Consider the following 25,636-nt stretch of genomic DNA (forward strand, 5'->3'; position numbering starts at 1 on the left):
AGGCTTGGCGCGCGCAGGTTGCACAAATGTGCACCCCCTTGCTCGCGCCGACCCCCGGCGTACTTTTGTTCGCTCGCGTACTGTTTTTGAAAATGTACCCCACTATGCCTATGGTATTGACTCCTAGGTTATAAAACGATATTATTTTCAATTAAGATGTGCTGAAATGTTCATACATTTCTAAGTACAACTAGTATTTCTAATTACTTTAATTGTCTTGGGGGTCTATTTATCAAGTGTATTAAAATCAGAGCATTAACACAATATTCATAGATTTTTATATTCAAACAGGCCGATGCACTGGTTAACCCATGGTTGGATGTGTGTTTTGGATTAGCGTCCAACAACCCCCCCCCCCCCACCCCCACCCCGCGAAACTAATAGAGCTCATCACTTGTAAATTCATGTTAATTATGCTATTAGCTATTCCCCCGCCCCCCCCCCCCCCCCCCCGATGCCAAAAAAAAAAAAATGTGCACCCAACGCGTACATTTTTACCCTCAAAATTTACTGCCTGCCCCGAGCAAGTGTTAAGTTTTCAGGAGCCCAAAAAGTTGAAAGAAAAGCAGAAAATACTGCTTTTCTATACTTCCTCTGACTTAATATCATGGCAATGTTAAGATGGAGGATCAAAAAGAATGTTTTAAAAAAAGTGTGCCAGCAGTTAATTTAATGAACATCTATTTTCTTAACCTGTGGCTATGCACATTATGCTAAAAAAAATAGCTTTGAATAGAGCTAAACTATATATTCTGAGATGTGGCTAACATTTATTTTTTTTCCTATATTTGAATTAAAACATATGCATTTTTATAATCCAGATGTCTCACTGCTTACACCCTCCTAAAAAGAATACATCACCCCCAAATCCCAATTCCTTAGAAAAGAAATAAACTAATAGTGGTATTATCATGGTTTGCTTACATGAAATCCTTGTCACCCAGCACTTAGGCATGACATCTGTTTTCCTTACATTAACCTCATTTTTTCTCTTCTCTGGCCTGGTTGTGAAACAGTTATCAATATAATGTATACAGGTTCACGGTAATACTGAATGAAATGAGACAAGTGCCTCAGGAACAACTGTTACAAGGCACCAGTGCTCTCCCCTCTCACCTTCCACCCATTCATGCCCCTCTCCCCCCTTCCATTTGACTGCAGTCTGTGCTGCTAACTGGGTGTCTTTCTAGGCACTGGCCCTTACCGCATGCGAAAACGTGTTTAACGCATGTGATAGCACCATATCGTATGGTGCGATGCAAATTCGGAAAATAGGAGGAGTTAGGGGCGGGGAGTGGGCTGGGTTAGCCTGTCTGCGAAGAGCTATCGCACAGACTTAACGCCGATTTTAACTACACCTTTTTGGATGGCGTTAAGCTGTGCGATAGCTGCCATGACCGGGCAGCAAGGTGTTATCGCCTTTCGCGATGTCTCCCGCAAGGCCTATTGTAGGTGAATTGAAGCTGAGCGAGAGAGAGATCCCTGCTCTAACCACTAGACGACAACTCCACTCCTTGGTGAGCGCGGTGGTAAATTTAAAGTTCACCTCAGATGCTGACATCTTTGGTTCTGGCCTTGATTGTATATAACTTCAGATTTTTACTAGTAGTTTTTTTTTTATATTTGTTTCTGGACTCCTAATGGGAGTGGTAACATCATAAGTGCCTTTAATAGATCCTTCAGAAGATGATCCAGTGCATTCAGAAAGGCTCTGTATAGATATGTGTGGTGGCATCCCTATGTGTGCCCAGCATAAATAAACCCATAAAGTGTAAGTAAAACATTGAAATGATGCCAAATTCAGTCACAAGACAGAAAATATTTTTTTTGTTATATGAATGTTTAATGTTATGCAGAAGAACTTAATGTAAAGTTGTATACTAAGTACCGGTAGCTGGTTTTTGGTATGGAGTTTGTACAGTATTTACAAAGTTTCAGTAAAATGTACAAAAAGAATATTAAAAAACAAATGGGAAATATCAACCTAAAATAGAATGCAGAAAACCTACAATCTTTAGATGTGTACATTTTAGGGAAATACTTCCTTGGTGGCATGTTGGCTTTTGAAGTGATGGTTTGTTTCCTGATTTATAGTGAGTGGCCTGGAAATCTAAATATTAAAGACAGAATGAACAATGAAGAAAAGAAAAGTGTAAAAATGAATTAATTGTAATGTATTCCAGAGCTTGAGAGACCCTTAACAGAACCTCAGATTCGAGTAGTTTGTAAGCAGACTTTGGAGGCATTGAATTACTTACATGAAAATAAGATTATTCATCGGGATCTGAAAGCTGGCAATATCCTGTTTACACTAGATGGGGATATTAAACTGGGTAAGTTCCTTGCACATTTTGACAGTAATTTCTCTTTCCACCTAGCATTTAAATGCGCTTTTACTGAATATGAACTGTCAACCCCGACCACCAAATAATGAAGCTGGTAACAAGACACGAACTAGTTTCACCAGCAATACCAGCATCTTGAACTGATCTGGCCGCTTCCTTTTATTGTTTGTCTCCCGTTCTGTGGTTTTTTGTTATTTTATTCTTATACAAGCCGTTAAGCCCGTTAAAACGGGCTACATCCCTCTGTCTCTCACCTCCCCCTCATTCTCTCTCCCCTCCACCCCCTACCTCCCTCCCTCTCACCCACTCCTCCCACTCCTCCCTCTCCTCCCACTCAGTCCCTCCCTCCCACTCAGTCTCACTCCCTCCCTCCCCCCTCTCTCCCTCCCTCTCACTCTCCCTCAGTCCCACTCCCTCCCTCCCTCCCTCCTTCTCTCAGTCCCACTCACTCTCCCTCAGTCCCACTCCCTCCCCCTCTCCCTCAGTCCCACTCCTTCCCTCTGTCCCACTCCCTCCCTCTCTCTCCCTCCCTCCCCCTCTCCCTCAGTCCCACTCCTTCCCTCCTCTCCCTCTATCTCCCTCCCCCCTCACTCAGTCCCCCCCTCTCCTTCCGTCCCACTCCCTCCCTCTCACTCAGTCCCACTCCCTCTCTCTCCTCCCCTCTCACTCAGTCCCTCACTCTCTGTCAGTCCCTCCCTCTCTCTCTCCTCCCTCGCTGCCACCGCCGTTAAGCCGTTAAAAAGGGCTACATCCCTCTGTCTCTCACCTCCCCCTCATTCTCTCTCCCCTCCACCCCCTACCTCCCACCCACTCCTCCCTCTCCTCTCACTCAGTCCCTCCCTCCCCCCTCTCTCCCTCCCTCTCACTCTCCCTCAGTCCCACTCCCTCCCTCCCTCTCACTCTCCCTCAGTCCCATTCCCTCCCTCCCTCTCACTCTGTCCCACTCACTCTGTCCCACTCCTTCCCTCTGTCCCACTCCCTCCCTCTCTCTCCCTCAGTCCCTCTCCCTCTATGTCCCACTCCCTCCCTCAGTCCCACTCCCTCTCTATCTCCCTCCCCCCTCACTCAGTCCCCCCCTCTCCCTCCGTCCCACTCCCTCCCTCCCACTCACTCAGTCCCACTCCCTCTCTCCCTCTCACTCAGTCCCACTCCCTCTCTCTCCTCCCCTCTCACTCAGTCCCTCCCTCTCTCTGTCAGTCTCTCCTTCTCTCTCTCCTCCCTCGCTGCCGCCGCCGCCGCTGCCACCCGCCGCCACCGCCACCCAACGCCGCCGCCGCTACCCACCGGACGCCGCCGCCGCTGCCTCCCGCCGCCGCCGCTACCACCGGACGCCGCCACCACCCAACGCCGCTGCCACCCGCCGCCGCTACCACCGGACGCCGCCACCCAACGCCGCCGCCGCTGCCACTGGACGCCGCCATTGTTTTTTCTTTTTTTCTGACGCTCAGACCGACGTGCTCGCCCGCACATGCGCGGTAGAGCTGGTCTCTACTGCGCATTTGCGGCACGTCGGTCAAGCTTCGTTTATTAGTATAGATTTTAACTGATTTTATTTTGCTTTTACTGATTTTAATAACTAACTTATTCCTTATTTTAATAGTTAGTTGTTACTATTTTATAAATGTATTGTATTTACTATATGTTATGATCTCTGTAAACCGTTGTGAAGGCACGTCTGATGTGACGGTATATAAAATACAATAAACTAAACTAGTCATTGCCTTTGAACAGTAGTCAGATTGCTGTCATCAATTTATTTTCTTGATAATTTCTTTCCTTTTTATGTTGGCTTTGAATTGCTTTAGAGCAGAAATAGATTTTCTTAAATGAATGCATGAGTGCATTTTCTGGTTGACCCAAACTAACACATATACTCTATTGAAATTGATTTTCATAAAGAAAAATTGTTTTGTTTGTATATGCCTCTCCACATAATACTTATAACTCTTTCCTGTCTTCCCCCACCCCCCAAAAAATGAATGCTTTGTGAAATTAGCTAAAAATATGGCAATTTATATGTGATATAAACCAGCACTAGCAGACTTGCGATGAAAGATTTCTGTTTACAACTAGGCATTATTTTATGTGGATTATTTAATTTCAATTCACATGACTCTGTCAACAAGTCATAGCACTGGGATTTTCTCAACCAAGGTATACTTGATATGCAAAATTATTTTAATTGAATTTAATAAATGGTCTGTGTATACTGTATCCTTCTGACAAAGTCACCTAATGGCAGCACCAGAGAAAATGACACAGAAAGCTGTCTAACAATTTTAGTACAGGCTTTAAATGAACTGGCCCCTTAAATTGTGAGAGATTTTTTGTCTTAGTATCACCAAAATTTGTAAATGCATATTCTTTATGTTCAGGTTTATTGTATTTCAAATAAAGATAAAACGCATAATAGGCAAGCAAATAATAACAATCATTTTTTAATGATCCATAAGAGCTCTTTCCCTGTTTGTACCCAGATCAGTCCAGACTCCTGGGTTTATGTCTCCCTTCCAGCAGATGGAGACAGAGAAAGTTTAACTGACACTGCCATATAACTTAGTGTGCATCCTGCAGTCCCTCAGTATTTCTCTATCTCCAGCAGATAATAGATGTGCATATCTGCAGTCTAGACTAAACTTTAAAAAAAAAAAAATTGTAATTCCTCCCAGGAGGGGTTGGCAGGACCTGGTGGGGCTATCCCTCCTGGTCTTGAGGTGGACAAGCAGGGGGGTTGGGGACCCTTATTTGCTCTGTCCCAGAAAGTCGGTGAATCAGCTCCCTCTGCCCCATGAGGATTATAGGAGCCTGCTGCCCATCTTCAGCACAGGAAAGTGCCTCTTCTGTTCCTTTCTCCGCTTCTTAAAGTTTTAAAAAAAAAAAAAAACCAGTTGTGAGGGCTTGCCGATGAAAGGCTCTGTCGGGTGTGGGCAGTTTTCAGTGAGCACGGCTCGGTGTTCGAAGGTTTCTCCCGTGCTCCTCTCCTTTGTCAGCGTTCTTTTCCCGTGGGCAGCTATTGGGGGACATGCCCATGTGGCTTGCCATGCGTGGACTTGATGGCAATGCAGTGAAATACCAAGGCGGCCCGTTTCTTCAATTGCAGAAGACAGCACAGGGCAGAAGGAGTAAATGCCTTGGTTCTTCCCTGGCTGAGGGACGTCCTGCTATAAGTGTTTCCGCCATGGCTGTTGGTGAGCAAGATATTGCAGTGCGTGGAGATCCATCAAGAAGACATGATTCTAGTGGCACCAGAGGGGCCTCTGAGGCCCTGGCTCGCAGACCTGGTAAATCTGGCAGTAGACGGCCCATTGCGGCTCTGTTATCTGCCAAAGCTGTTGTGGCAAGGCCCCATATTTTCAGATCAGGTGGATTACTTCTGTCTCATGGCTTGGCTTTTGAGAGGAGGAGCTTAAGGGACAAGGGCTACTCTGAGGAGGTTATTGCTACTCTTTTGCAAGCTAGGAAGTCTTCCACCTCCTTGGCATATGTGAGAGTCTGGAAGGTATTTGAGGATTGGTGCTTGGAGCAAGGTGTTCCTGTGTGACTCGCTGTACTTGGACTGGTGCTTTTCAATATATTTATAAATGATCTGGAAAGCAATAAGACGAGCCAGGTAATCAAATTTGCGGATGATACAAAATTACTCAGAGTAGTTAAATCACAAGCGGATTGTGATACATTACAGGAGGACCTTGCAAGACTGGAAGATTGAGCATCCAAATGGCAGATGAAATTTAATGCAGACAAGTGCAAGGTGTTGCATATAGGGAAAAATAGGTGGGCCTCACCTAAAAGGAGCCCACCCTTAACCGCAGCGACGTCCCCGGGCGTGGACGGAGGGAAGGGGGGGGGGCACAGGAGAGCACTCTCTCCACGGGTGCGAGTGCTTCCCTCGCCCCTCTCCTGGGAAAACGGGAGCACAGCATTGTAGCCCCGCCCGGGGCTATGACGCCCTAAGGAAACGACAGGGAGCGGGAAGATGACGTCGACGGCCCTTTAAAGAGCATCGACGCCCGAGGGGGTGATCCTTTTCGGATCACCCCCGACGAGAACCCACCCACCCACCCTACAGGACGAAGAGGAGAAAGGGAGCATCATAATGTTAATATAACAAGATGTGGAGTTAAAATCATAAGCATATATACGAAACAGGTAGAAAATGTATGTTAGTTTGATTTAACCATGTTACAGTGTGTGGTGATACATCGTCGCAGCTTGGTGGGAGGCGGTAACCCGGGTCGGTTGGGGCCTATGGCAAGTGGTGCCGGAGGTAGCGAAAGACGGCTGGGTAGCCGATTAGCGCTGAGGAAGCGCAAAAGATGACGGAGTCGAAAGTGCTGATGGGCTGGGCCCCCTTGCTGGTGGACAAGGCGGGGGGCCAAAAGGATTAATGCTGCCTTGCTCGGTTACCACGGCGGGCAGCGTGGGACACGGATTACTGGCCCGGGTACCCAGGAAGGGTTTTTGGAAGATATAATGTATAAAACAAAAGCTGCGGCCTTATTCAACCAACATCAGTGTCAGAGTGATCAATATGAGACAGGTAAAAAGGTTAACAAAGAAGATTATGAGGTATAGGGGGACATCTCGACGGACAAAGCAAACATAGAGTGACGACTGCTAGTGTTAATAACCCTTGCTGTAGTTACACGATGTTAGGTTCCACATTAGGAGCTACCACCCAGGAAAAGGTTCTAGGCATCATAGTGGATAATACTTTAAAATCGTCTGCTCACTGTGCTGCAGCAGTCAAAAAAGCAAACAGAATGTTAGGAATTATTAGGAAGGGAATGGTGAATAAAATGGAAAATGTCATAATGCCTCTGTATAGCTCCATGGTGAGACCGCACCTTGAATACCTGTGTACAATTCTGGTTACCGTATCTCAGAAAAGATATTGTTGCGATGGAGAAGGTACAGAGAAGGGCAACCGAAATGATAAAGGGGATGGAACAGCTCCCCTATGAGGAAAGGATGAAGAGGTTAGGGCTGTTCAGCTTGGAGAAGAGACGGCTGAGGGGGGGGGGGTTTGATAGAGGACTTTAAAATCATGACTAGGGGTCACTCCATGAAGTTAGCAAGTAGCACATTTAAGACTAATCGGAGTGCCTCAGAAATCTGTTCTTGGACCTGTACTTTTCAATAAATCAGGAAAGAGATACAAGTGAGATGATCAAATTTGCAAATGACAAAATTATTCAGCGTAGTTAAATTGCATGTGGATTGTGTTAAATTGCAGAAGGAATTATGAGACTGGAAAATTGGGTGTCCAAATGACAGACGAAATTTAATGTGGACAAGTGCAAGGTGGTACATATAGGGAAAAATAGCACATGCTGTAGTTACACCCATATTAGAAGTTACTACCCAGGAAAAAGATCTAGGCGTCACAGTGGATAATACATTGAAATCATCGGCTCAGTGTACTGCAGCAGTCAAAAAAGCAACAATGTTAGGAATTATTAGGAACGGAATGGTGAATAAAACGGGGAATGTTATAATGCCTCTGTATCCTTTCCATGGTGAGACTGCATCTTGAGTACTGTGTGCAATTCTGGTCGCCACATCTCAAAAAAGATATAGTTGCACCAAAGAAGGTAGAGAGAAGGGCAACCAAAATGATAATGGGTTTGGAAAGGCTCAAAAGGTTAGGGCTGTTCAGCTTGGAGAAAAGACGGCTGAGGGAGAGATATGATAGAAGTCTATAAAGTCATGAGAGGACTATAATTGGAAAATGTGAATCTGTTGTTTACTCTTTCAGTTAATTAGAAGGGCTAGGGGGTACTCCATGAAGTTAGCAAGTAGTACATTTAAAACAAATCAGAAAAAATTCCTTTTCACTTAAAACACAGTTAAACTCTGGAATTCATTGCCAGAAGATGTGGTTAGGGCAATTAGTGTAGCTGGGTTTAATAAAGGTTTGGATAAGTTCCTGGAGGAGAAGTCCATAAACTGCTATTAAGCTGACTTAGGGAATAGCCATTGCTATTATTGACATTAGTAGCGTGGGATCTATTTAACATTTGGGTTCTTGCTAGGTGATTGTAGCCTGGATTGGCCATTGTTGGAAACAGGGTGCTGGGCTTGATAGATCCTTGGTCTGACCCAGTATGACAACTTTTTATGTTCTTATATTCATTTACAACCTCAAAAAATTGTACCAGATTGGCAAAGCAAAACTTTCCTTGGTTAAATCCATATTGGCTTTGTCCTATTTAGCTATACATTCAGAAATTTTGTTCTTTATGATAGTTTCTTCCATTTTGCCTGGCACAGACATCAGATTCACTGGTCTGTACTTTCCTGGATCACCACTGGATCCCTTTTTAAAATTTGGTATTACATTGGCAACCCTTCAGTTGCCAGGTACTATTTTAATGATAGTTTACAAATTACCAAAAGCAGTTCCGCAGTTTCATTTTTCAGTTCTTTCTGCACTTTGGGGTGTATACCATCTGGTCCAGGTGAATTGCTAGCCTTTAGTTTGTCAGTTTGCCCTAATATATCATCCAGGTTCACTGAGATTTGTTTCAGTTCTCTGACTCATCACCTTTAAATATCACTTCTGGCATAGGTATCTGCCTTATCTTCCTTGTGAAGACCGAAGCAAAGAATTAATTTATTCTCTCTGCTAGGGACTTGTCATCCTTAAGTGCCTCTCTTACTCCTTGATCATTTAATGGTCCAACTGACTCCTTCACAGGCTTTTTAGTTCGAATGTACCTGAAAATGTTTTATGAGTTTTTGCTTACATAGCAAGCTTCTTTCTTTGCCTTCCTTATCAATGCTTTGCATATAACTTGCCAGTGCTTATGCTGTTTCCTGTTTTCTTCATTTAGACCCCTTTTCATTTTCTTGAAAGTTGTTCTTTTAGCTATTATAGCCTCTCTCGCCTCACCTTTTAACCATGCTGATAGTTGTTTAGCCTTTCTTCGCTCTAATCTGAGACTTGGAGTGAAGACTATATTCTCCCGAAAACCAAATTTACGAAGTAATTAAAAAGATGACTACTCGGCCTTGTCAAATGCTTTCTCAGCATCCTAAGAAATTAGCAAAGCATTGTCCCCCTTACGTCTCGCATGATGTATCAAATCCAAAATGTAACATACATAGTAGAGATGTGATGTGCATTGTTTTGTTTTATCTGTTCGGGCTTCATTTTCGGGCCCCGCAGGAAATTTTGTTTTTCCCGCAGTTCATTTTTTATTTTCCATGGGTCCCAATTTTTGTGTTAGTGTGCACTAACGGGAGTTAACATGTGCTAACACAAACTACAAATTTTTCCGAAATTTTGGAAAAATTCAGTTCGTTTTTCGGCATCCTCAAACCATGATGAATTAGACAATTCCATTGAAATTGTCTAATTTGTGAAAAACGAATACGCATTTCTAATACATAGTAACATAGTAATGTCAGTACAAACAAACCAAATGTCCATCTAGTCTGCCCAGCAAAGTTCATAAGATAGTAACTGCTGCTCCGTGCAGGTTACCCCCAAGCCTTTTGTTAAAGGTAATAATATTTACAATCCATCATGCTGCTTGAACATGCTTTGCTTTTGATCTTGGCTGTAGAAGCAGTCCTGTGCTTTTTCCCTGATGTCTGCGTATCAGTACCTAGACCGTAAAAGTCAGGGCTCAGCGTTGACTGTCATCTGAATCTAGCTCTCCACCCCTCCCCCACTACATCCCCTGTTGAAGTGGATAGCGATGTTGCAGTTTCACCAAAAGCATCAAGACTAATCAGTTAATAGTAATAATCCCATCTAGTTAAGGATAGTAACTGCCGCTCCATGCAGGTTACTCTCATGCACCCTTTTCTTCATTTCCAACCTATAACCTTTAGAGATCCAGACAGTTTACCCCATCCCCTCTTGAATTTGTTACTGTTTTCATCCTCACCATCTCCTCTAGAAGGGCATTCCAAGCATCCACCAACCCTCTCCGTGAATAAGTATTTCCTAATGTTGGATTTGAGTCGTCGTCCCCCTCTCCCCGCCCACCCCCGGAGATTAGAAACTAGGGGTCATGAAACTACTGTTTCCTTTCCAACGGAAAAGGTTTTAAGGTTTCACATTATTAAAACCTTTTAAGTTATCTGAAGGTCTATATCATATATCCCTGCACCATCTCTCTTCCAGGGTATACTTATTTAGATCCTTCTGCCTCTCCTCATAAGTCTTCCGATAGAAACCCCACACCATTTTGGTTGCCCTTCTCTGGACTTTATCCATCTTGTCTCTAACCTTTTTGAGATTCTCCAGATGAGGCCTAACCAAAGACCTGTACAAAGGCATTATCACCTCCTTTTTCTTGCTAGTTATTCCTCTCTCTGTGCAGCCCAGCATTCCTGTAGCTTTAGCTATCGCCTTGTCACAGTGCATCTGACAGGTAGGTAGGCCTTGCCTACCTTTTATGAAACTTGTTTGATCTTTATTAATTATTAAGGGTAACAGCCGCTCCATTCTGGATGCTAGAATTTTAACTAAATGTTATTTTCATAATTTGGCAGAGAAATTGGTCTGTAAGAACCACAATTGACAGGGTCTTTACCTTTATTATGTATACCAGAAGTAGAGGCCATCAGAAAAGAACAAGCAAGAGAGCCCCTGCTTAGAATATCATTATACAATGCTGCCAATCTAGGAAATAGAGCATGTTAAACATAAAAAAAAAAATCTTCACCAGGACCTTTGCCAATATGTAAACCCTGGATCAACTTCTACACTTCCAATACAGATATCTATACCTCTTAGGCTTATAAAGAGCAGTATCTGGTAACATAGGTAATATGAGGGACTCCAGAAAAAGAGCATAGAAATCTCACCTTCATTGGTTGCAAGTTCTTAGGTATACAGGGACATATATTCTCCAAAAGTGGTACATATTTCCTTAGCGTTGCACACAGTCTTTTCAGATGGAGACCTGTCTTTTTACCAAATTTAAATTGAGAACCTTTCAACTTGTTGGCCAATAATTTATCCACTTTTTTTCTCATTTCATAAGAATACTTGCTTCACCTGCCTAAGGGTCTTACCCAGTTTTTGGGTAATGATAGATTGTAAAATAGACCACCTGTGCAATACTACTTCCTTCAGATGCATAGAATGATGTCTGATTTAACTGCTCAATCTGAAGCAATTCCCCTCTCACCCTCTTCTCCACATCTCGACAAGCATTGTTTCTAGCAGCTTTTAAGGCAATCAGTTTACTTTAGAAGGTAGCTTGAGCTGCATCCCATAAAACTGACACTTCCCAGTTATCATTGCTCGCAAAAAATTCCTTGATAGCCTCAAACATCGCCATATATATCTTGTCATCCTTTAGCAATCATCCAGCTTCCATCCCCTGAAACCTTGATCTCAAATATTTAAGGAATGTTTTATAAAACAGGTGCATGATCAGTTCATTCAGAAAGGCCCACCTCAGCAGAACACACATCGTTTCCAACTCTACCTTATCAATGAAAATTAAATCTATTCTTGAATAAGAGTTATGCAAAGGAAAATAAAAGGTAAAAGCCTTGCATTCGGATACAAGAATTGCCAAGAATCCACAAATCCACTATAATGTAGTAATTATTCAAACAAGTATTGCATCTTAAGTACTTAGAAATCAAGCCAGTTTTATCCTACAGGGGAGAAAGAACCATACTAAAATCTCCCCAACAAATAATCAACCCTCAGAATATACATAAGATCAGAAAAACATGCAGATACTGTATAAACTCAATTTGATTAACATTCAGGGAGTACATAGAGACCAAGGTAAGCTTACATAACTGCTCCCCTCCTCAACTAGTCCTTTCTGGGTTTATCGATTACCTACATCCTCTTTTTAACCTTAACAGAAGCAAAATAAGCAATACATTTACTCTTGAGGGGTAACTATACCTAATCTGAAATGTATGTCTTGTATGAAATATACCAAAACCTTTTTTGAGAGGTTTCTCTGAGGAGCATACTTCATTTTGCCAAGCATTCAGCCACTTCACATTCAACAAGCAGTATGAAAATTTAAACATTAATGGCATAATTATAACAGAGTAGTAAGTCCAATAACTGATAGGATCTCAATAACAATTCCAGGGCAGAGAGAGTAACAGCAAACAAAATAAACAATCCCAAACATTCATCCCCCATCCAACCTGAATTCCTAGATAATTCAGTCTGCTAGGAAATCAGCCAAACACCGGACTAGAACCCAAAGCTGGGAAAAAGGGAACTCCCTCTCCAGCCCATAGCAAACACTCCTGAACCCTCCATGCAAACCCCCCCTGAACCCTGTACAAAGTTCACAAATATTATGCTAAACGTTAAATTATTGGCTCTCATTTGTTTCAGAGTAGCCTGATTCCTATGTACTTTCAATCTACTTTCTTTCAGTTCCTATTCTGCCATCCCCATTCCCTGTTTTATGTAACTTCCATTTCCATTCTTATGTTTTTGTTTGATGTAAACCGATATGATGTCCCCACTAATATCGGTATAAAAAATTTAATAAATAAAATAAATAAATATACATGCTCTCCCCCCAAAGGAAAACCCAAATATCCACAGTCACTACAAGAAAGAGCGTGGGTAAAAGCGGATAATATAATCTCGGCTACCAATAAAAAATAGAAGATGAAACTGCCAACTAGACCCTCTACCCCAGGGGTGGGCAATTCCGGTCTTCGAGGGCTGCAAACCATCGGGTTTTCAGGATATCCTTAATGAATATGCATGAGAGAGACCTGCATACACACTGCCTCAGTTGTATGCAAATCTATTTCATGCATATTCATTAGGGGTATCCTGAAAACCCGACTGGTTTGCAGCCCTCGAGGACCGGAATTGCCCACCCCTACTCTACCCCTATGAAAAATCCCCAAAAATCAATTAGAAAAGGAGAGTATATGAAAGAAAAAAAACAGGAGGAGTGAGTGCCACCCATCACACAGTGTTAACAATATTTTTTGTTCAACTTTTCTACAAGTATGTACAACAAATCTTGCCATTTATTATATACCTCCTCAAGCATGTGTGCAACATGGCATCGTGGTATAAAAAAAAAAAGAGGGAAGAGAATGAATGAATGAAAGCTTAGTCATCTATATCAAAACAAGCAGTTAAACAGAAACACTAAAATACACTGAGAATATCTATAGTAACATAACTCGTATCCCAAAATAGGGAGACACACTCTCCATTGGAGGGTTCAGGAGCAAACTATCTCATTTTCTTCCTATGGCTATGTCTGCATTGCTTTCTAAGGGAAACTTCTGACCACTCCGATGAGATAGATGAAGAAGGACCTCTGTAGCTTTAACTCTTCCAGCAATATTGACTATATCCCTGCAGTCCTCCAAATCTGTGATACAATTCTCTTATGATGGAAAGGACTATTGTAAGTCAAAGGGAAAACTCTAATAGTATCTTAAGCATTTATCTTACAACAAAGTAGTCAGGGGGCTAAAAATCTTCCATGTCTCCAGGGTATATTGAGATAAGTCTTGAAAAATATAATTTTTTCTGCCCTTGAAGTAGTCTTATCTTTTCCATACATGCTGTTGAGAATATCTTGTTTATCCTCAAATATTAATGCAGGTAAACAACAATAGTTCTCTGATATCTTCATCCTACAGCTTGTGGTCTTCCAATTCTGCGTGTTCTATCAGATTTCACAGTTCTGTTTTCTACTGTCCCATATTCTTAGTTTTGCATATCATTAAGTAGTTTAGCTGTGTCTTCAGCCTTATCAGTTTCTGGGACCCCCAGGACTCCTATGCTGTTTCTCCATATAAAATTCTGTAGGTTGTCCTGATGTTTTCTGAGCTCTTTAGTAAACTTTTCAGTGCTCTTCATTCTTCTAGAAAAACATGCAGTGAAATCACTTTATTCTCCAGTGTATACCTCATTCATAGAAACATTTTCAATTCTTCAATCTCTTCCTTGAGGTCACTGATTGCACTGATAACATCAGATCTCAGCAACTTAATTTCTTTGACAAATTCTGAAAATACAGATTTCCTAGCGTGTAGACAGATGGACTCAGGACCAGTGGGTTTATGCTCCCCTGCCAGCAGATAGACAGAGCAAGCTGACGTCACAGTTTATACAGCCCTGCAGTGATCCCAGTCTGCCAATATTCTCAGTCTCCAGCAGATGGTGGATGTGCATTTTCCTATGGGGATTGCTTCAAGCTTTTTGGAAGGAGAAATTTTAAATTTGGGAAAAGAAAGCCCTGCTCTCCTGCAGTGATTCCTAAAGGTCCATTCCCCAGTTAACAATTCCTGAGGTGATTTACCGTGGTCCCTCAGAGGTGTACCTTGGTCCGGTAGCTGAATTTCCCAGCATGGATTTAGCTGCTAACTCAGCTGAAAGGTAGCGGGTGCAGGAGGCCAAATGCGGCGGTGACAGCAGAGGCCCTCTCCCCCTGCAGCCGGAGACCATCTCTGTACTCAGCCAGTAAGTGTGCTGAGCTCAGGTAAGTTTAAAAAAAAAAAGTTTTAACTTGAATCAGAGACAGTTAGAGAGGTTTCAGGACTTCCTCCGGTCTCCGTTCTTGGCACGCCGTACTGATGGTCATTCCCACTCCCATTGGGGTTAGGGAATTGGTCAGCTGAGCGGGTTGAGAGGCCGACTTAGGCTTTGTTCTTGCATGCTGCGTGGTAGGCCAGGGCAGCTGTTTTCGTGTGCTCTTGTGCATGTGCTACTGCCCTCTATAGGCCGGTGTGTGCAGTGTGTCGGGTCTGCGCATGTGTTGTGCACACTTTTTACGCACACACGCTTTTTTACACGCATAACTTGGCGCGCAGGTTTGTGCGTGTGCCTTGCCACGTCGTCTTCTAAGCGCTTATTTTTTGAATGCATTTCTTTTTTGAGCACGAACCATTCAGACACACAGTTACCACTGTGATAGCACCGGTAAGCAAGAAGCCTAAGCGCCCTCCTATTTGTGTTGCTAGTCATATTAGGGCTTCTCAGTCTGACCTGGCTTCTAACTTGTATCAACATAAGAAAATGCCATACTGGGTCAGACCAAGGGTCCATCAAGCCCAGCATCCTGTTTCCAACAGTGGCCAATCCAGGCCATAAGAACCTGGCAAGTACCCAAAAACTAAGTCTATTCCATGTTACCATTGCTAATGGCAGTGGCTATTCTTTAAGTGAACTTAATAGCAGGTAATGGACTTCTCCTCCAAGAACTTATCCAATCCTTTTTTAAACACAGCTATTCTAACTGCACTAACCACATCCCCTGGCAACAAATTCCAGAGTTTAATTGTGCGTTGAGTAAAAAAGAACTTTCTCCGATTAGTTTTAAATGTGCCCCATGCTAACTTCATGGAGTGCCCTCTAGTCTTTCTACTATTCGAAAGAGTAAATAACCGATTCACATCTACCCGTTCTAGACCTCTCATGATTTTAAACACCTCTATCATATCCCCCCTCAGTCGTCTCTTCTCCAAGCTGAAAAGTACTAACCTCTTTAGTCTTTCCTCATAGGGGAGCTGTTCCATTCCCCTTATCATTTTGGTAGCCCTTCTCTGTACCTTGTCTATCGCATTTATATCTTTTTTGAGATGCGGCGACCAGAATTGTACACAGTATTCAAGGTGCGGTCTCACCATGGAGCGATACAGAGGCATTATGACATTTTCCGTTTTATTCACCATTCCCTTTCTAATAATTCCCAACATTCTGTTTGCTTTTTTGACTGCCGCAGCACACTGAACCGACGATTTCAATGTGTTATCCACTATGACACCTAGATCTCTTTCTTGGGTTGTAGCACCTAATACGGAACCCAACATTGTGTAATTATAGCATGGGTTATTTTTCCCTATATGCATCACCTTGCACTTATCCACATTAAATTTCATCTGCCATTTGGATGCCCAATTTTCCAGTCTCATAAGTTCTTCCTGCAATTTATCACAATCCGCTTGTGATTTAACTGCTCTGAACAATATTTTGTCATCTGCAAATTTGATTATCTCACTCGTCGTATATCTTTCCAGATCATTTATAAATATATTGAAAAGTAAGGGTCCCAATACAGATCCCTGAGGCACTCCACTGTCCACTCCCTTCCAACGCTGCTCAGATTCTCAGGGAGAGTTGTCTTTTTCTCTGATTTTGCTAAGCCTGGCTCTTCCCATTCGGATGATGGGTTGCTCACAGCTTTGAATAGAGGGACACCAGATCTTGGTTCTCCCTTGATGATGGGCTTCTTCGCTGGTGAGGGCAGTTCTGTAGGACCAGCTCCAGTTCCTTCTGGGCTTGGTCTGGACCCAGCTGCTTTTTTTTTGGGAGGAATTCTTTCAAGGCTTACAAGCTTTCCTTCAGGCACAGTCCTCTGCTTCTCCCATTTCTGTCCAGTTGGACTCTCAGCTGGTGGCTCCTGCCTCTTTCAGTCTTATCCTTAAGTGCCAGGGCTCACCTCCTTTCCCTGCAGGTGTTCCCAACAGGAATCCGGATGCACTGATGATGAGGTTAATCCTGATTCCCTTGAAGATGAGGAAATTCCTCCAGGGCTGGAACCATATTGAGCCATGTTACGGTTCTTTCATAGAGTTGAACTGCCGGCCCTGATTTCCCAGACATTGAAACAGCTGGGTGTCCCTGGTTCGGATGCTATGTTGGAGCCGAAGATGACTCCCATTTTGGTTTCCTTATGTAAATCCTCTTATTTATTTACTTATTTGCTTTTATACACTGACATTCAATGTGTTATCACATCAGTTTACATGGAACGAGATAAGTGGGTTACACTGTAACAGGGTATGGAACTTGGAGAACACAATGGGGGGAGAATAATTTAACAAGCTATTAAAGGATAACTATTGGTTTTTTCTCTGTGATAGTTTCCATTCAGGAATTGATTGATCTGGAAAGGGACGCCCCAGAGGCACATTTTAAAGGGGGTCAGACATTGGAAAGCCTGTACCCCTGGATCTGACTGTGAGAGAGCATTTGTGTTTTCCCAAAGTGGATGCTCTGATATGTGCTGTTTGTAAGCAGATGATTCTCCCTATAGAGGGAGGAGCGGCCTTGGAGGACGTTCATGATAGATGCATTGAGGCTATTCTTAAGCAAGCCTTTGAGGCGGTGGCAATGAATTTATAGATTGTTTCCTGTTGTGCCCTAGTGCTGAGATCTTGTCTGCTTCTCTCTCAGGAGGTCAATGAGTCTGGAGAAAATTCCAGAGTGGTTATGGTACCTGCTGCCAGAGCAGGCTGTGATTTGGTCTGGACCTCGACCAGAGGAGTGGCTTCGGTGATATCGGCCAGGCGTCAACTCTGGTTACGAAATTGGTCAGCTGTTATAGCCTCCAAAGCCAGTCTTACCAAGATGCCTTTTAAAGGCTCACTCTTGTTTGGGAGCAAGTTGGAGAAACTAGCCAGTAAGTGAGGTGCGTCTCCAGTTCCTCGGTTGCCAGAGGTTAAGAAGCAGATACAACGCCCCTTTGGTATGAGGGGTCGTCTCTAAGGTTCCAGGTGTTTTTGTTTCTACAGAGGGGACGACCTTTCAGCAGACTCAGTCTTTTGGTAGGTCTCAGTCCTTTCGTCCATGACAGCCCAAGAGAGGACTGTCCTTGGGTAGCGGATCCTCCTGAGTTGCTCAATGAAGGTTTGCCAGCCCACCTTCCGGAACAGGAATTAGGGGGACTTCTTTCTCTCTCTTATTGGAGGTGGGTTGAGATCATGTCGACCGAGAAAGATATATGCTGGAAATTTGCAGTATTCCTTGGGATGTGATCATAGTGCCCCCTTGCCACTCCCCGTAGAAGAAGCAGGCAGTGGAGTTCACGCTTCAATGGCTCCTCAGACTGAGGGCTGTGGTTCCACTGCCCACATCTCAAGAAAGTATGTGGCGATATTCCTTTCATCCATCTTGGATCTCAATAGGGTCAGTTGTCACTTGGTGCCATGTTTTCTCATGGAAACCTTACACTTTGTGAGAATGGCAGTGCAGTCGGTGGACTTTTTGACTTCCTTGGATTTTTTTTTTGATATAGCAAATAATAGCAAAATAATAATAAATAAGTAATAAATAATAATGATAATAATATAATAATAATAATAATAATAATAAAATAGCGAAATAGCAAAAAAAATCTTCCGTGGATCTTTTTTTGCTATTTCGCATTATTTTTAGAAGCGTTATGTTAAACTAATTCTTTTTCTTTCAATTGTCCTGAATTGTACTCCCTGTTCATTGTAACTTTCTTTCTTCTAATTATGGTTTCCCCTGGTTTTGCTGTAAACCGGTACGATAAGACTTTGTCTTGAGCATCAGTATATTAAAAGATTTTAAATAAAATAAAATAAATCTGTCAGAGGCTTACCTTTATATTCCTATCTGATTGGATTACCAACACTTTCTCCACTTTGTGGTGTTGGGGTGCCATTCTCTGTTTTGGGCTCTACCTTTTGGTCTAGCTACTGCTCCGGAAATATTTTCCAAGGTTATGGTGGTAGTAGCATTGGCCTTGCGAAAAGAAGGAATCCTAGTGCACCCGTATTTGGGCAGCTGGATAATTTGAGCCAGGTCTTAGGAAGAGAGCCACCTGGTGACACACAAGGTGATCTCCTTATTGCAGGAGCTCGGTTGGGTGGTAAACCTGTCCAAGAGCAATCTTCAGCCACCCAGTCATCGGAGTATTTGGGGGTCCGGTTCGACACGGAACAGTACAGAATTTTTCTACTGGAAGTTTGGATCCAGAAATTGATGTCTCAAGTGTGTCAGTTGATCCAACTCCATATGCCCGACGGTGTGGTCCTATCTACAGGTGCTTGGCTTGATGGCAGCTACCTTCGAAGTGGTATCGTGGGCAAGGATGCATGTGTCCTCTTCAGTGCTCTCTGCTATCTCATTGGAACCTGAAGTCTCGGGAATATGCGGTTCGGTTCCTCTTGCCGATGGAAATCTGCTCCCTCCTCCAGTGGTGGTTGCAGAAGGATCATCTAAAAAAGGGAGTTCCCTTGTTCTCGCCGACCTGGTTGGTACTCGCGATGGATGCAAGTCTCCATGGTTGGGGGGAGCTCACCGTCTGGAGTTAACAGCCCAGGGACATTGGAATGCCGAAGAATCTCACTGGAACATCAATCGCCTGTAGGCCCGAGCAGTATGGCTGGGCATGGTTGCAGTTCAGCCACCGGCTGCGGAATCAAGCACTTCTCATGATGTCCGACAACACGACGATGGTGGCCTATATCAATCACTAGGGAGGAACCAAGGGCCAGCAAATGTTGCAGGAAATAGACCTGCTGATGGAATGGGCGGAAGGTCATCTGCAGATGATCTCAGCCTCTCATATTGCAGGAAAAAACAACGTAAGAGCAGACTTTCTCAGCGGGGAGAGTCTGGACCTAGGAGAGTGGGCGTTGTCAGCCGAGGTGTTTCAGCTGATTAATGAGCGCTGGGACCTTCCATTCCTAGACTTGCTGGTGACTTCTTGAAATGTGAAGGCACCTCGCTTCTACAGTCACAGGAGAGATCCCTGGTCCCTGGGAATAGACTCTATTGTACAGGTCTGGCCGGAAGACAGATTGCTTTATGCCTTTTCTCCGTGGCTCTTGCTGGGCACAGGATACTTTGCAAGATCGAAGGCCACAGGGGGCTAGAATTCTTGGTGGTGCCGGACTGGCCCAGGTCTCCGTGGTGTGCGGATTTGCGATGACTCCTGGTAGAGGCCCCCCTTCGTTTTCTGCCGCACATGGATCTGCTTCAGCAGAGACCGTTCTTCTTCAGTTAAGATCCCTCTCATTCTGGATTTCTTTGCAGGATGAATTAAATAAAGGCTTGGCCCTTAATTCCTTGAAGGTGCAAGTTGCAGATCTTACCAGTTTTAGAAGCCTGGTGAATGGTGTTTCTTTGTTGTCTCATCCTGATGTGGCCCATTTTTAGAAGGGAGTGAAGCATCTTAGGCCTCCCTTGAGGTTACCGGTTTCTTTGTGGAATCCTAATTTAATGCTGGACTTTTTGGCGGGCCCTACGTTCCAACCACTACGTAGCCATTGCTCACAGTAGTTGACTTTGAAGACTGTGTTCCTGGTGTCTAAATGTTCTGCACGTCTGTTTTCTAAGCTGCAGGCCTTTTCTTGCCGGGAGCCATTCCTTTCAGTGACTCTGGGGCATTACAGCTGCGTACTGTTACATCCTTCTTGACCAAGGTAGTCTCGGACTTTCATTTGAATCAGTCCATCTCTTTGCCATCCCTGGATAAGGTCAGGGATGCAGAGGAATTTTGCATTTTGTGCTCCTTGAATGTTAAGCGTCTTGTTATGCGGTATCTGGAGGTCTCTGAGACTTTTTGAAAGACTGATCATCTGTTTGTTCTCAATGGCAGGAATAAGCAGGGCGCTCTGGCTTTGTGGGCTACCATAGCTCGTTGGATTAAGGAGATGATTACGGACGAGTATGTGGATACTGGAAAGCCATTGCCTACTCGGGTTAAGGCTCATTCCACTAGGGCTCAGGCAGTGTCATGGGTGGAAGTTAGTCTGTTGTCTCCCGTCGATATCTGCCGAGCTGCAACGGGGTCCTCCTTGCACACTTTTTCCAGGTTTTATTGACTAGATATGCAGGCTTGGGAGAATGTAGCCTTTGCACGTGCAGTGTTGACTGGACCGCGGGCAGCATCCCACCTTGTTGGGGAGTAGCTTTGGAGCATCCCACTGGTCCTGAGTCCATCTGTCTACATGCTAGGAAATTGAGAAATTACTTACCTGATAATTTCATTTTCCTTAGTGTAGACAGATGGACTCAGCGCGGCACCCTCAGGTGCCGCATGAGTGTGTCAATAGTCCTATATGTGGCTCTGGGTCCCAAGGGATTACTGGTAAGGGTTCATCCAGTCCCTAGCTTGGGGTACCTAGAATCTTTTGTGAGTTCAGTGTTTCTGGTTGGTTGAGTACAGTTCTGTTTTTAATCATGTTTTTTGCTAGTCTGTCCACAATGCTTTTGAAGAGAATACTGGCAGGCTGGGGTTACTGGAGGGCTGTATATACTGTGACGTCAGCTTGCTCTGTCTCCATCTGCTGGCAGGGGAGCATAAACCCACTGGTCCTGAGTCCATCTGTCTACACTAGGAAAACAAAATTATCAGGTAAGTAATTTCTCCAATAGAAGGCAACCCCATTTTTGTGCAACCTTTAATTGTTGGATTTGAGTGGGGTGCACTTCAGTTAAAGCTTCTTATTAAGCCACCTGCAGTATCATGGAACCTCAATGTGGTTATGTACTTTTAAGCCTCTCAACTCTTGTGAGTTCAGAAAACCAATCTTCTTGGTGGTCACTTGAGTTCGTAGACACTGTGAATGCCAGGCCTTAGTGACTTATTTACCTATTACAAAGTTTCATCATAATAGGGTGGTGCTGCACATTCATCCCAGGTTCCCATCTGTGGTGGTATCAGACTTTCACCATAGTCATCATCTTTACAACGCTTTTTTTCCTCAGGACCCATTCTGAGAAAGGTGAACAGGCCCTGCATTTTAGTTTACAGAAGATCCATTGTCTTCTACATGGAATGGTCCAAAACCCTTAGATTGCCCACCCAGCTCAGTTTCATCTAATTCAGATATGCCAGGACTTGATGCAACCAAACACTGGGTAGCAGATAGCATCTCCTTTTATTATGGCTAGCAGATCTGACTCCAGAAGGGCATGCCAAGACTCACAATATCAGAGCCATGGCTGCATCAGTTGCTCATCTAAAATTGACCTCCCCTGAGATTTACAAAGCTACAACGTGGACTTCTGTCCACACATTTACTTCCCATTAATATTTGGACACTCACTCTCAGCTGAACAGTAGGTTTGATCAGTCTGTCCTCCAGGGTCATAACCTTAGAGTGCATTTTTATCATTTTGGGTTGCTTTATGTTTAAAAAGAAAAAGGTACAAAAATAAAGAAGGGTCTTGCTCCACAAAATATTATTGTTGCACCCATTGATGGTCCATTTTTTTCTTCTTATTTGTTGAAAGACATCTTTAGCTAGGGATTTGCATTTGGGCGGTTGAGTCATCCTGTTTGTCTATGAAGAAAACTAAGTTGCTTTCCTCTAACAGGTGTTCTGTATGGATAATATGGTAATAAGCCACACATGCCCTCTTGTCTCCCCTTTTTGGAGTTGTCTTCTTAAGCTTTTACATAAGACTGAGGAGAAATGCAGCAGAGCAGGGCCTGACTCCCGTGCAAGTCAAGTAAAGCCTTTTAGGATTTTCTGTAACATTCCGTGCAGCATCATTGATCTGAAGTAACCCAATTTTGTGGGTGATTATCCTGCCACAGAGTTTACACGCTACATGTAAGTAACTCAGTTCTTCTGTTCTTTATTTTCTAGCGGACTTTGGAGTGTCTGCCAAAAATACAAAGACGTTACAAAGAAGAGATTCATTTATTGGTACGCCGTACTGGTACGTAGACTATAATTACATTTATATACGACTTAAGCATTGTTAAAGTCATCACGATTCCACACACAGCAATTGCAGCTTTAACTGGGTAACTAATTGTTTTGTTTATTAGAACTAGTGGAGCTACTCGTAAAAGAAGCAGTTTCTGTAAAAGAAGAGTTAATATAGAATTGTTTTCTAGAAGAAAAATGGAGATTACAGAATACGCATGGAAAATGAGAAATCTGAAAGTAGTTAATTTTCCTCCAGTTAACAGAATTTCAGCTTCTCAGCATTTCAAGTATTCAGTATTTTGAGCCTTTCAAAAAATATTAGATTAAATCTCTCCAAATGCTAAGGATTACCAGAAATTTCAAAGACATGTTTGCCAATTAGACTTCCTGCTCAGTCTATTGAGCAGGGACTGGTTTTTGTGTGTGTGTGTTTTACAGCGCTGCTTATGTCGTTTAGCGTTGTAGAAATGTTTAGTAGAAGTTACAACTTCAAATCTGACTCTGACCCAAGAATTGAAAATCTGTTGGGATATTCTAGCTAAAAAATCTAGTCTGTTAATTGCTTTCATTTAGAGCAGAGCTTTCCAAACTGTGTGTCGGGACACGTTAGTGTGTCGCCTGCAGTGTGCAGGTGTGTCGCGCAAGCCCGGTCAACTCTGATGCGAGTTTGGGCTTTTTTTTTCCTAGAGATTCACTTTTTTTTTTTCAGTTTATGGGTTGCTTATTATTGGGTGATTTTTGCTGTCAATCGCGTTTTTTGGGGGGCTTGGTGGGTGGAACGAGCCCAGCCATCCTTGCATTGGCTGCTGCTGCCGATGAGGCCTGGCCATGAGGAGTACTGACTGCAAGCAGCAGTGTCTGGTGATGATGGGAGTGAAGCACTTAACTGGCAACAATCAAAAAGATGAGGTACATGAGTGTGGGGGCCAGACATGTGCTGGGGGGAGGAGAGAGATGCGTGTGTGGGGGACAGACAATTTGTTTTATTATTGTTTCTCATAAATTATAACAATAACATGAATCTTGGAATATATATTTTTAATATAAATTTAAGGTTTTCATGAGATAGGTTGTGTCGTGAAACATTTTATTTATGTATATATTTAAGGAAACATACATAAATTGTCGAAATATGTTTTGTTCGTTTAACCTTTAACCTCTGGTTTACTAGTAGACTGAATTACCGTGTCGTGAAATTATGTTTGTCTAAAAAGTGTGTCACCAACATGAAAAGTTTGGAAAGCTCTGATTTAGAGGCTGGATGCTGAGACTCTTTAAACAAATTAGTTAAGTTGCGTTTTGGACTTACTTAGGTTTTATTTTGTTCTGTCTAGACAGTTGCAGGAGAAGAGGAAAAGGTTTGTTATGACAAAATTTTAGATAATGGTACCAAAATTTCCTTAATATCCTGTGACATGTAGAGATAAATTTAAAGATTCTGTTTATTTTGGAGCCCCGGAGTAGCATAGGCCTGGATTTTCTAATATCGCACCGGTTTGTGAATTCCACAGTAACGGGTGTGGGGGGGTGAAGCGGGCCTGTGAAAGCTGGCAGCGATTGCACCACTGTGGTGCTATCGCTGCCGGCTTTCACACCCAATAACAGCACCGTGAAAGGAGGTGCTATTGGGCGTGCTACTGGCGGCAATAAGGGGTCTTACCTTATCTTAAGCTGCAGCAAAAATACAAAAACATACTTGCCATATAAACTAGGGATGTGAATCGTTTTTTGACTATTTAAAACAATCGTCAGATATATTTTAAATCGTCAAAAATCGTTAGAGCCGCGATACAATAACAATTCCCCCGATTTATCGTCAAAAAATCGTAAATCGGGGGTCCAGCAGGAGATCGCTCCCGGACCTCCGCTGGACCCCCAGGGACTTTTGGCCAGCTTGGGGGGGCCTCCTGACCCCCACAATACTTGCCAAAAGTCCAGTGAGGGCAAAAGTAGCGCCGGCGCCATTTTGAATATTGGCAATACGGCGCGAGTGCAGGAGGTCGCTCCCGGACCCCCGCTGGACTTTTGGCAAGTCTTGTGGGGGTCAGGAGGCCCCCCCAAGCTGGCCAAAAGTCGGGTGACAGGAACCAAAATGGCGCCGGCGCTACCTTTGCCCTGTCATATGGAAAGGGCATATGGTAAGGGCAAAGGGCCACCGGCGCCATTTCTATTAACGCAGCCGTGGCCCGAGAGCGGGAAATCGCACCGGGACCCCCCCCCCCCACTGGACCCCAGGTAATTTAAAACATTTTGGGGGGGTTTGGGAGGGTGGGGGATTTGTTTTAAAGGGTCGGGGTGGGTTTTAGGGTTGTTTTGGTGTGCCGGTTTTCCCGCTCTCCCCCGATTTACGATTTTTTACGATTTTTAAAAAAAAACAAAACATGACTATCAGATTTCCCTCCCCCCCCCCCCCCCAGCCAAAATCGATCGTTAAGGCGATCGATCACACGATTCACATCCCTAATATAAACTCATGTATAAGTCAAGAAATTTATGCCAGAAAATAAGCCCAAAAAAGCTGGCTCAACTTACACACTGGTAGTATAGTTGTGCACATTTTGTTTAAATCAAAATTTTGTTTTAAAAAAAACCCCCAGCCCCAACCCTTCAAACTTCATTAAATATAAAGCCCCCCCCCCCCCCCCCGAATATTCACCCAAAGTCTCTAGTGGTTCAGCGGGGGGCCCAGGAGCAATTACTGGCAGCCGATGGCTTGGTAGCTGGGGATCGCTCCTGGGCTACCCCCTGGACCACCATGGACTTTGGGTGAGTCTTGGGGGAGGGGGGTCGGGAGGGTGGGGGGCGTTATAGTTACTGAAGTTTGAATGGCTGGGGTGGGTTTTGGGGGGGGTTGGGTTTTTTGTTTTTTTAACAAAATTTTGCTGTAAAAA

General features: G+C 43.6%; 1 protein-coding gene across 2 annotated transcripts in view; it reads left to right on the top strand.

The window, feature by feature from the left end:
• Positions 1 to 25,636, top strand: part of SLK (STE20 like kinase) — a 194,639-nt gene that overhangs the window by 35,877 nt on the left and 133,126 nt on the right. For both annotated transcript variants that reach the window (XM_029610310.1, XM_029610311.1), the window contains exons 4-5: positions 2,184 to 2,333; positions 22,680 to 22,752. In XM_029610310.1, coding sequence (XP_029466170.1) covers positions 2,184 to 2,333; positions 22,680 to 22,752 — 223 coding nt within the window. The remainder of the gene's footprint in view (positions 1 to 2,183; positions 2,334 to 22,679; positions 22,753 to 25,636) is intronic.

Source organism: Rhinatrema bivittatum, chromosome 7 (genome assembly GCF_901001135.1).
Source record: "Rhinatrema bivittatum chromosome 7, aRhiBiv1.1, whole genome shotgun sequence".
NCBI classification, from domain to species: domain Eukaryota; kingdom Metazoa; phylum Chordata; class Amphibia; order Gymnophiona; family Rhinatrematidae; genus Rhinatrema; species Rhinatrema bivittatum.